The sequence below is a fragment of the Carassius gibelio genome, chromosome B14, assembly GCF_023724105.1.
Source record: "Carassius gibelio isolate Cgi1373 ecotype wild population from Czech Republic chromosome B14, carGib1.2-hapl.c, whole genome shotgun sequence".
NCBI classification, from domain to species: Eukaryota; Metazoa; Chordata; class Actinopteri; order Cypriniformes; family Cyprinidae; genus Carassius; species Carassius gibelio.
The window spans coordinates 26478210-26491188 of NC_068409.1; the positions used below are offsets into that span (position 1 = coordinate 26478210).

Consider the following 12979-nt stretch of genomic DNA (forward strand, 5'->3'; position numbering starts at 1 on the left):
TTTTTCAAATACATTTTAAACCATTATTGGTTTATTAGATAGTCAGTCATTTTAAAACTGAAAACAGTTATTTTAATTTGCAATAATATTTTACATTTATATTACTGTTATTTTAAAGCCTTGTTGAGAGACTTGTTTCAAAATATTGAAAATAATCAGTCACACTTCATCTTAGAGTCCAATTTTTGCTATTAACAAATCATTAACTATTACTTTTTCCTTAATAAACTCCCAATTTGCTGCTTATTAATATTTAGTAAGGTAGATGTTGAGTTTAGGTATTGGGTAAGATTGGGGATATAGAATATGGTCATGCAGAATATGTGCTTTATATGTACTAATAAACAGCCAATATGTTAATAATAACCATGTTAATAAGCAACTAGTTAATAGTGAGAATCAGTCCCTATACTAAAGTGTTACAAAATAATCTTACCAACCCTTTTGAAAAATATTACAGTTACTTTTCTAAATTTAATTTAAAACATTTATTTTTTTATAAATAAGTATTCATATTTAATTTGAAATACTTATTAAATATATAGTTTGTAAACTGTACATATAATGCACTTACAAACAGATGTGCATAACTGTATACTAATAAATATTAGACAGTATATATTGTGCAGTATATGCTAGTCTAACCATGCTCTAAACTGAAAACATTATTGATGGGTTCTCTGATGAGAAAAACAGTCACAAGTTTTCAAATGCTGCCAAAACTCCAAACTTCGGCGTTTATCGACCAGGGATTTGGCCCCTTTTTCACACATTACAAAGACTGTGTATTTTCTTGAGGGACGAAACAAACTTATAAGAAGCTCAGAGATGACTCGCCTCTTTCTTTTCTTTTCTTTTTTTTTCCATTTCACAGGCAGATGAGTTGAATTGAGGCTGTTTGCATGAATACATCAAATTTATTCTGAGTTGAACTCTTTTATTGCTTTACAGAGATGTCCACAGAGTTAAGACTGTAACTTTCCCAGTGACTTTCTAGGGGTGCAGAATCTCCATAATCCCAGCACATTATTGCTTCCCCCATGACACATCTCTCATTCGTTTTTGTAGATTAAGTCGATCTCTCTCCCCTCGTTCCTTCCCTCTATTTCCGTCTAATTCCTTTTCACCTACAGCTACAGCCTCAGTGTTTTTGCTCGGCTCTCTCATTCCATCCAGCCTGCCAATCATATCTCTGCAGCACTACCTCTCTTTATTTCTGCACAACCACCTCTTATCCTATTCACTCAGCACCGCCTGTGCTTTTCTTTTCCCTCCTCAGTCTGCTTTCTGTCTTTCTTTCACTAAAGAAAAGGATCCCTGCCCACTCTATTCTGTCCATCCTGCTCCTTCAGCTCTATGTATGTGAGCTCGAACTCCACCTGTATGATTCCCTCTCCATCAATGGTGTTCTTCCTCATATATAATCTCTCTCTAACTCTTCCTTCCCATTTTTGCAATTTACCAGAAGTTAGTATGTCTTCCTACAGTCTCTCGTCCTCCATCTCTTTTCATGTCTCAATAATAGCTACTTTTAAAAAAAAAAAATCTTTCTGTCTCCACATGTCTTCTCCTTTCACCTGAAACTCTTCTAGTTCTCTGTCACCTTGTCCTCACTGAACCTGCATTAGTAAGCATCTCTTGCCTCGCTTTTACCCTTCTACATGTGGTACATCAAGGCAGTCTATAATACAGTCTATCCTCCTCTGTTCAGTTGTCTTCCTACTCTTTTTGCTGAGAGCTTCAAACAAATCTTCTTTTCCCCCTCTGCCTCCCTTACCTTTTTGTAAGCCCATCTTTATTTCTCTCACAGTGGCTGTTTTTAAAGCACAAAACAATCCTTTAAACTCATAAACAATTAACATTAAAGTCTCCAGCGCAGAAGGCTTTGATTTACCTGTTCATGTCCTCCCTGTGCAGCTGTAATCATAAAATAACTCCCTACGCGCCATTCCTTCAACGTTTCTATCATAATAATCTATTCTGGCTCACGCTTTGGTTCTCACTGTGGGTATACTTCTCATTTTTCATGTGTTTTAGGCTATATCTCACCTGCAGCAGTAGTTCTCTGAGTCTGTGTAGCTGGGACTCCAGTTGCTTGTTGTGGTCCTCTAGAATCTGCATGCGTGTCTCCAGACGGGTCTTGTGCTGTCGAAGGACTCGAGCCTCGGCTAGGAGCTCCTCGTCCTGCTGTCCGGCCGGTGAACCGGGACCCGACTCCAGCAGCTGGGGTGAAGCTGCTGCCTCTTCATGCTTCCACTTCAGCCGCCGATACTCGCCCTGCAGCACCCTGCAGGAGAGACAAGAGCATCATCATCATCATCATTTAGATTTAGGTCATTATAGATGCTTCATCTAGACAAAAGTTGTTACAGATGTGATATAATCAAGTTTCTGGCACTTCATTGAAAATAAAGCTCAGGTAAATAAAGTTTATCGTTTGGTTTCTGCATAGATATGCTTCTGCTTCTCGTTATTTACACTATGTGTGTGAATCGGTAGGCGGGGCTAAACAGGCAGTGATTCAGAAGCAGGCGTTGATCATCTTCTGCACAGACAGTGTTTAGCCACACTATTAAAGTGTGGCAAAATGGCTTCAATATAAGCAGTTTTTAGATTAGCTAGAAAATTTTGAGTTCTGAAATGTATAACTTCCTTAAACGTACTATTATAAATCAAAAGAACAAATAGAATTTTGATTTCTCAATTGATTGATTTTTCCTTTAAGCAAAAAAAAGTGTTTTTCCCTTCTAAATTTCCTTTTTAAAATGTTGTTTTATATCATATAAATATCATCTACATATTTCATCTATATATATTACCTACACATTTATTATTTATAACACTTTAATAACTTAATAACTTTAATACTTTAATAAATATTAAATATATAATGATCTGAATGTAATTATGCATAATTTGCTTAATATTTGAATTGCTGAAAATACTCTAATAATTACTCTTTAGTTGTTTTATTTTATTATATTCCAGTTTCTGTATTGTTGTGTATGGAAATATTTATTATTTTGTTATTTCTCTATTTGTAGCACATAAGTTCGGTTGGATTTGGGTGGGTTGTGAAAAATATATATTCTTGTTGGGAAATTGTTATTATGACCCTTTAAAATAAAATAAAATTGATTTGAAGAAATAACACAAAAAGAAATAACACAAAATGAGTGTTTGACAGAGAAGCCATTACTCAGCTCTTTGTATCCCAATAATGACTGATTTATTCAGGGGGTTAAGGTTGCAGATCCCCTGCAGACACTAACAATTAATCTTGCTTTATTGACCTATTACTCACCTATAACAAAGCAAGACCACATGAGAGCATGACTTAAAGGTCAGGATTTACACCGAAGACAAAACTCATAAATGACTCACAGGTGTAACAGCCTTTAGGATGAAATAAAATGGTGGACCTAATAGACGAATGTTTGAACCAGATTTAAGGTCTAAAGGGCACACCTCATTCAGTTTACTCTTTTTGACCCAGACTAACCATCATAATCATAATAATGTCTACAGTTTCCCAGCAACACATTTTATCTCAGCTAATTAAAAACTATTAGCTCTACAGTATCTTAATCCTCTGGAAAGCTGTGAAATTTAAAGGGCCAACACAAAGTGCAGTCCATCACACAATTCCTTCAGAGTCACAATTGCAAAGATAAATAATATTTATAATATTTAAAACAACAGCATAACCCTCAGTGAAACCATTCTCCACAAAATTATTTCAGTATTTATTTATTTTGGAGATAAAAGTGCAGAAAATATTAAGAGTGGTTTTATTATTGTATTTCTTGGGTAATTTATGTATTTTTATAGATTTGTAGTATTTAGTTTGTGTGTGTGTGTGTATACATTTTATTTACAAACCTTTTATTGAACTAACAACCAAAAAGCATTGATTAGCTACCCTCTTAGCATCTCGGCAGGAACTTTTGCATGGTTAAATATCATTCCCATGTTCTTCAAAAATCTAAAATTCTAATTCTTTTTGGAATTTAAATTAGTACTGCACAATTTACATATTTCAGCTTCGAGTGTGAATGTGCCCCTGGCTGTGCCCTCACCTGTTCTCGTTCTCCAGGCGTTGGAGGGTGCACTGCAGCTCTTCTCGGTCCTGGCAGTCCAGGTGGGCCAGCAGGTGGCCATGGGGGGAGTCCTGCTCGAGGGCGGGGCTGGAGTGACGTAGGAGGTACTGATCTTCATCCCTGAGTCCCCCCACACAGGAGACAGTGCACACTGAACTCATTAGCAGTGCCACGCAGCAGACACACACACACACACACACACACACACACAGCACCAAGCATGCACAGAAGCAGCAGGTACATAAGCCATATGCACACAGTGCAGCAGTGGCATATCAACAAAACACATGCGCGCATGTTTTGCATAAACTGCGGATGGCATGTTTAGAGTGTATGCAAACACAGACTAACACACACCATCATCCATAAAACAAACAACATGGTAGATGCTGAACAAGCGGCGATCATATAAACACGCACACTCTTGGTCTAAATAGGCGAAGCTAAAATACAGGCACACAGGAGCAAAAACAAATTACCACTACACACAGGAAGCACTGAAATAACCACAGCTCTCACATTAGTCACATCAATAATAAAAAACTAGCTGTTTTTATGCACTCTGCTGTAATTATACAGGTGCCATTACATGGGCCATCAGTAAACAAAGGCCATTTACAGACCGCTGGATGAGGAAGATTTGGTAAAAGCCACTCAAATGCCACATTATGCCCTGTCAAACCAATATAATGCATTACTCACTGATGCACTGTCTATCTTTGCCTTTTAAAGGAACAGTTCTCCAAAAACTATTAAAGGGATAGTTCACCCAAAAAATTTAATTTAATTACTCCCCATAATGTTGTTCCAAACCCATACAACCTTCGTTTATCTTCAGAGCACAAATTAAAATATTTTTGATGGAATCCGAGAGATTTCTGACCCTTCATAGACAGCAATGCAACTGACACGTTCAAGGCCCAGAAACATAGAAAGGATATCGACAAAAAAGTCTGTGTGACATCAGTGAAACTGTTGAATATAGTTGTTATTTTTGTTTTCTTTGTTTCACAAATAGTATTCTCGTAGCTTCATAACATTACGGTTGAACCACTGATGTCACACAGACTATTTTAACAATGTCCTTACTACTTTTCTGTGCCTTGAACATGTAAGCATTGCTGTCTATGCAGGGTCAGAAAGCTCTCAGATTTAATCACAACTATTTCCCAAGAAACCTGGTACTATTGATGCATGGCAATGTTTTTCTTCTGACATTTGAACTATATAGGAATGGCCCTGTTCTTTTATATTGTAAATTATTGATAATATTGATTATTGTTTGTTTGTTTGTTTGAATCGATATTTTGGTTATTTTGTTAATATAAAAATATAAAAAATTTGGGTGAACTATCCCTTTTAACACAATTTTGTACAATATAAACTGCTTAATCACCTGTTTTCAGTAAGATTTACTAAATATACAGTGTTTGTGTGCTTTTAACGTGAATCATGCCCAAGTAAATGCGCAGCAATTCATGTGTTGTGTATTTTCATGCATTAAAATGTTGAGTTACACAGAGTGTAAAATTTTAGGCTTACAATAGAAATGTGTTTAAAAGTGTGACTGAAAAAATTATCTCGGTTTGGTCCATCAAACTCAAATGTCAAGCTACGCCCAAGCCCATTTTTCTGTGGTTTTATTTACTCTAGGAAACAAATTATTATTAATTTAAAATATATCCAGATTATTTTATTCTACAACAAATACGAACTCTCTTAATTTATTAGTTATTATGAATTGTTCTTCATACAGTAGATTAACCTTTTCAAAGAATCATTGGATCCCGTTCACAAAACGACTCAATGACCTGGTCACAATCAACAGTTGCGATGAAGATTATGATTAAAAAGCAAAAAAATTTGTGTGTGCCTAATGATTATCGTATGGCTTCGGAAGACTTGGAATACAGTCCGTGAGTCATGTGGACCACATTTTTTTATGGTTTAATTGTCCTTTCACATGCTTTTTAAAGCCGGATAACTCATTGTAATTGCATTGAAAAGCGATTCTTTTGTGCTCCAGGGAAGAAAGAAAATCATAAAGCTTTGGAACGACATGAAGACGAGTTTATTTTTGGGTGAACTATTTCTTTAAATCACAGAGCCATTTCCAGCACAAAGCATGCACAGCCATGACTCTGGGCTGTGATGATCTGACCTCTTTTATTAGTTTTGATTTTGGCAGGCTCACCTAATTTCACCTATATATGCTCTTATTTCAGTGGCTTTCCTTGTCCGCTGGCCTACAGCTCTTAACATCTTGTTTGGTAGCATTTCAATAGCCCAATCTCTCTCTTTCTCTCCCCCTCCTGTCAGCATCAAAGCCTACTCTATTCGTCTCTACTGTTGTGCTCCTTAATCACACAGACTTAATACGATGGAGGGCGAACCCACACATTGCCATGGGTCATTTTCATTATCTTTTTAATTAATGTGACTGCCCAGCCACACCAAACATGAAGGCATGCATGCATGGCCATGCACACATCCACACACCCATGCACGGGGACTTAGCGGCCGTGACAGATTCCAGTGTGTGTGGGAGGTGGTGTACTCACAAACTTTCATCTGGAGAGAGACTGTCAGTGAAAAAGGAACAGCTCTGGTTCTCCATTTCTGCCAACCTGAAAAGAAAGAGCAAACGAAATGAAAATGTCATATTACGGAGCACGGGTCACAACATATAGAAAGGCGTACAAAGGCAAAGTCACTGTGCACTGTAATTTGTTTGCTGTAGCAAGGACAGGGGCTTCAAACACAAGAGGCGTAGGAACGGAATAGCACACGCTTGGCAGAAGAAAAGAAGATGACAGCTGTGACTCATCGAAACATCTCAGTGACTGCATAAGAGACACCTTAGAGCAGTTTCACCAACCTAAAAATCACATGTTGTTATCCTACCCTGACTTTTCAGATACCGTGTGCAACTAACCTGGGTGGCAAATTATCATGCAATGCTGAAGCTGTGCCTCCTGGCTTCACCCTCTTCTCTCTCTCTCTCTCTCTCTCTCCATGACAAAGCCAGAGGAGAATCTGTTCTCCTTTCACTTCATTTGTCACATGAATTTTTATGACATAAATGCCTCTCCTGGGTATTTTCACCCAAACTCATTGCAAGTTTGCATTCCCTGCCACAAGTGGCATAGTAAAAACAGAATAGGAAAAAGTGCTTTATCACGCACTACAGATTGCGTGGCATACAACCAGAGGTGTCAAGTAACGAAGTACAAATACTTCGTTACTGTACTTGAGTAGAAATTTGGGGTATCTATACTTTACTTGAGTGATTATTTTTCAGCCGACTTTTTACTTCTACTCCTTACATTTTCAGGCAAGTATCTGTACTTTCTACTCCTTACATTTTAAAAATAGCTTCGTTACTGCTATTTCATTTCGGCTTGTTTTCATTCCGGCTTGTCATCATTCAAAAAAAAAACCTATCCAGATAAATCGCGCCATCCGGATGTAGTGAATTTGATTGTGGTTGGATGAGAAGTATAAACATATACCATTCCGACACCCTATTGGTCTGCACGCGATCCATCGCACCTGCACATGACACAAATCACATCACAGTCCAGCCAGGACATAGACAGTTTTGGGTTCGTATATCAAAAAATACATTTCTTAAAAGTAGGGTTGGGTATGGAACCGGTATCCGATCGCCTCAGAGTTAGTCCGCTTAAATTTCACATGAAACCAGCGCAGACCGATCTCCTCCCGTCTTTCAGCGCGCTCTTCAATCCGCAGAGGCGCAGACTGCGAACGGAGCAGCGCATGCGCACTTAAACAAACAGAGGACACAAGGTATGTGTTTATCGATAGATTGTTAGAATATCCATATCTGTGCAGTTCTTTGTCATAAATACAGTTTACAAAAGGTCACGAGGTAGCAGTCGGTTTCTCATCTGTAAAGTTTTCGCTCATCACACCACAGCCGTTTCCTCCAGCGAAAATCTAGCCCTTAACACATATGAACGAACACATACTTTAATTACACTTACTTAAATATACTTAATTTAATCATAGGTACTTTATGCATACACTACTGTGCAAAAGTCTTAGACACGTTAGTATTTTCACTTAAAAGAATGGTGTTCGGACAGTTATTTATATATTTTGTTATTTATTATATATTTATATATTTATATAAAATATCAGTTTACATTTCCAAACATTAATTTTGCCGTTGTCAGACTGCTTGTGCATTCAAAATCGCACTAGATTATTATTAAAATTAATGGCAAACTGATATTTCCTACTGACACACTACAGCAAAAGATATAAATAACTGGCTTAAAACCCTTTTTGGGGAGAAAATACTAATTTTTCCATAAGACTTTTGCACAATACTGTATTTTAAAAACGACATTGTATCTACTTTATAAAGAATGAGCATACAGTAATTCACAGAACTGATTTAAGACAGTGACAGACAGCACTCATGTTAACTAAATATCAGAGCGAGTGACAGAGATACAGTGGAAACATTATGTGTGCTTTTGTATTAAATAATGACCCAGATTGTGAAATACATTTATTAGCCTTAGATTAAGGGAAGCACAACTTGCACAACAAGCTATGGATTTATTTTAAATATTTGTAATGTTCTTTAAAGTTATCCATAGTTTTTTTGTGGTTTTGTGTATTGAAAAGGCACTGGACCCTACTTAAAAGTTATTATTTCTCACTGGCTCATTTACCAAATGAGTGCTTTCTCTTCGTCCTCCACAAATTAAGCTACTGTAGGTAGCTCGGCAGCGAGACGTTTTAATAAATTAGCGTTTTCGATTGACGATGCGATTGACAATGTTGTGATAAGTAGGCTATACCAACTTTGTAACTCGTTACCCCCCGAACACTGGACATAGCAGAGGTATGTACCAAATACAAGAAGCTATCAATCAAGAAGGTATCAGGATTATGATTTCTTTTTCAGTTTTAGTTTTTGACTAATCAATTGGATTAATCATTCATTTTGACAGCACTATCATGTTTACTGTAAATAGACAACCATACAAGAGTAATTGTTACTAAGCCTGCCCTGGGTACACCAATGTTCTTGACCATTGCCCTTGCAGATTCCTGCAGCTAATCTTGGATGTACATAAACATTCCATTAAAAGTTATTGATGACAAGCCTCTGAAGTTTGACTTTTTGCACCATAACAATACTTATTGGCAACTAGTCATCATATCTCTAGTGCTTTAATGTATTTGCATTGTACTAAAGTGCATTCATTATAAATGGGCATATATGAGGCTGATGAAGACCTGAAGGTCGAAACGTTGCTTGATTAAATTCCTCTGAAGCAGTAGTTTTCAGTGTTCAGACTTCACTTCTTTATTTGTCTATATCATTCAGTTGTCTTGCACCTGCGTCCTAATTGGATGTTTGGGATGTGCACACCATTTTTGTATTTTCATATATGCGGCTGAAACAGGAAGCCTAGTGCATCCCAAATTTTTCAACATGAACATTTCAATATAACATTATAGTCATTATGGCCTATGGCCTTTAGAAAAATGTTTTTTGAGGAGGTGGGGTAGTGCACAATAGGCCCCTGTGGTGCGGCCTAAGCTTTTGTTTTTAATGGCATTTTTTTCCCCTTACATTACTTTTACTTTTATACTTTAAGTAGTTTTTTAAACCAGTACTTTTACACTTTTACTTGAGTAAAAAGCTTGAGTTGATACTTCAACTTCTACAAAAGTCTTTTTAAACCCTAGTATCTATACTTCTACTTGAGTAATGAATGCCAGTACTTTTGACACCACTGCATACAACTGACATGCCATGCCTGAAAGTATACATTATGAATGCTTCATAAGTCCTTCTGTCAAACTAAAGCAAAATTAAAGCTGAAATGAGCCATTTCTATGTATCTAGCAGCACCAAATGCAATAGCAAAAGTAAAGCAGTATTAGTTTATGCTGTGGTCGTCTTGAAAATATTTTCTATATAGGCAATTATAGAGCTCCTATATGCTTAAAATGAGAATAAGTGAAATCAAGCTTACATTTAAACAACATACACTACCGTTTAAAATTTGGGGTGGGCAAGTTTTTGAAAGAAATGTCTTGTACTCACCAACCTTGCATTTATGCACTGAACATTCATAATGTGAAATATTTTTACAATTAAAAATAACTTTTATTTTATATATTTTAAAATGTTATTTATTCATATGATGGCAAAGGGGTCATTACTCCAGTCTTCAGTGGCACATTATTTCCTTCAGAAATCATTCCTATATGCTGATTTGGTGCTCCCCACCCCAATCCCCAGAATTCTTTGATGAATAAACAATTTGAAAGAACGTTAAGTTTGAAATAGAAATCTTGTCATTATAAATGTATTTAATGTCAAACAATACTTAAAATGAAAATAAAAACTTACTGACCCCAAACTTTTGAATGGTTAGTGTATGTCAAATCATCAACAAAATAAAAAATAAAACATTGGTAACAAATCATAATTCTTTAGCTCAATCATGCTAAAAATAATAATAAATTAAAATAAACATTTCAGGCTGGTCCAGAATATCAAGTCACATTTACTTGTACAGTACTTTTCATAACACATATTGTTTGGTGACTGGCTCTATAATGTCTTCGGTTAATGATAACTCTCAATATAGCACCCCTTGTGGCAACTTGGACAATGCAACAAATAGCACTCCTATCCATTTCAGAATGCAACAATGTATTAAAATTAGTTTGCATGAGCTTCACACTGCACCTCTAGCAAAATTCTGTCTGTCATCCAGAACAGACAGGTTTAAACCAGCACAAGAGAGGTGTTCTCAACACAGCAGGGAGTAGACAATGGTCCCTGTGCTTACTATTACCATTGCAGGGGTGAAACTTTGCTTTTAGCAATGCTCTGCACTTTCCCTGCCTTGGCTTACCCTTTAGGTGAGAGACTGGGGGAATTTCACTGCCTTACCAGGACAGCCTGCGAATTAGCAGCAACATAAGAGCCTCTATAGAGACCGTAATGAGGAGTGCTAAGTGCATTCATGTCATGCTGCTAGGAAAGCTGCCAGAGAAAGCTCTGAATTGAACTTTAGAACACAGCAGACTTGAGAACCCACATGCAGGATGGGGCTGCCTTAGAGAATAGCAGAAAGTCGATACACATTCACCCACCAGGTGTCCTTCAGCCAATGACAGTGGCGCAGGCTGTCCTGGTTAACCCCACCGCCTGGATAGGACGACTCCTAATTGAATCCGCTGAGACCTCCATCAGCTAGATCCAATCAAAAGTGTTACTAGGAACTGCTGATGATGTCACAGATTCTGTGGTGCGAGGTCAAATGGAGTTTGCTGTTATACACGTATGTCTTTGTGGTTGTTTAAATGGGTTTCTCAGTAAGTGGTTAGTGTGGTTTCTTGTTTTAGAGAAAAGGAGAGGTCACCAACACAGATCAGCGAGTACATGACAAACAATTTCTTCCTTTGAGAAGCGCTGTCTTGAAATGGACATTGTGTGTTGAGATTCAGAACAGTGGTTCAGCCTTTCTGATATGCTGTCTGTTCCTCAGATGAAACGCTGTCAGTACAGACCACTTACTCAGTCATATCCAAGCAAATTCACCCCTGTATGGTGAGTCTAGGACATCAAATGCCAGTGGGTCTATTCTCCCACCCCCTCCAGTCATTACTTTGGAGTAGCCTATAAACGCACGAACAAGCTGCGTTCCCATGGCTATGACGTTCTTCCTTTGCGCCCTTACTGCAGATACCACATCTGAAAAATCTGACAAGAATTAAATTTTCTATTAGAGTTCAAAGCCGCCAGTCTTGACAATGTCGGAAATAAATAATGTGCCACCTCATTTAGCACATGCTCTCTATCGTTCATATTTTGTGAAGGATAGAACTATCAGATAAAAGTGAATGAAAGGGATTTTCCAAAGCGCTGCCAAAGACATGTGGATTTTTCAATTTAATGGAAGCATCCTTAGCTATAAAATGCTTGTCTTTTCTTATTTAGCCAACACTGGGATTAAGTAGTATAGTTTAAGAATGCACAAAAGCAAGGAAATTAATGGAAAGCTTGACAGTTTTCTGAAAGCACGTCGAGAATCAAATGTGAACATGCAAAGCCAGAGTGAAGAATTGAATAAAGATGAATGATGCCTGTCTGATAATTTTGCTCAGTAGCATGCTTTTCATTTGTCAGAGATGTTTAACAGCCAAATTCAATAGAGAAATAATGTAAATCAGATAATGCCACAAAATAAGTGACAGTTTGCAATCTGATGGCAATTTATGATTAAGTAAATGGATACAAGAACAAAAACAAGTGGCAACGAAAATATTTTTTTCTTGGTAGAAAGCGGTAATAAATTGCTCAGATAATATGAAACAATTTGTGATAAATATTGCAAATTAAAAAAATAAATGAATATTGTAAACACACTTTTATCATTTCATTTGTCTCCAGCGTCATGTCCCTGAGTGTTTTAAATATTCTGGCACTTTATCTAATTTAGTCAAGAATGTTGGCATTCTGTGAGCTGATGCTCCCAGAGCATTTTACACAATTAGTCAGATGCAAACGGACCCCTGTGAAACATTGACTGGTGACAGTTGAATAAAACCAACGAATATTGTTTCGAGCAGGAACAACTAATGCAGAAGGCACTGATGTGTGTTGGGGGAAACCAGAGATAGCATGAGAGAGAGAAAGAGAGAGAAGAGACAAATTTGGGGAACTAAAAAGGACAAGACAAAAGGAAAAAATGTGCTATGGTAAGTGATTGATATTAGGAAGGAAAGGAGGAAATGAAATAAGACATTGAAAGGCAGGAGCAGAAATCAAGCATATGACAGAGGAGGAGACAGACAGATGAAGACAAAAGGACACA

The 12979-nt window shown here is 37.1% G+C and overlaps 1 protein-coding gene across 5 annotated transcripts in view; it reads right to left on the bottom strand.

Annotated features, from left to right (window-relative positions):
- Positions 1-12979, bottom strand: part of LOC127971362 (dystrophin-related protein 2-like) — a 126300-nt gene that overhangs the window by 5112 nt on the left and 108209 nt on the right. For all 5 annotated transcript variants that reach the window (XM_052574312.1, XM_052574308.1, XM_052574311.1 and 2 more), the window contains 3 exons: positions 6662-6727; positions 4080-4220; positions 2050-2287 (listed from right to left, as the gene is read on the bottom strand). In XM_052574312.1, coding sequence (XP_052430272.1) covers positions 2050-2287; positions 4080-4220; positions 6662-6727 — 445 coding nt within the window. The remainder of the gene's footprint in view (positions 1-2049; positions 2288-4079; positions 4221-6661; positions 6728-12979) is intronic.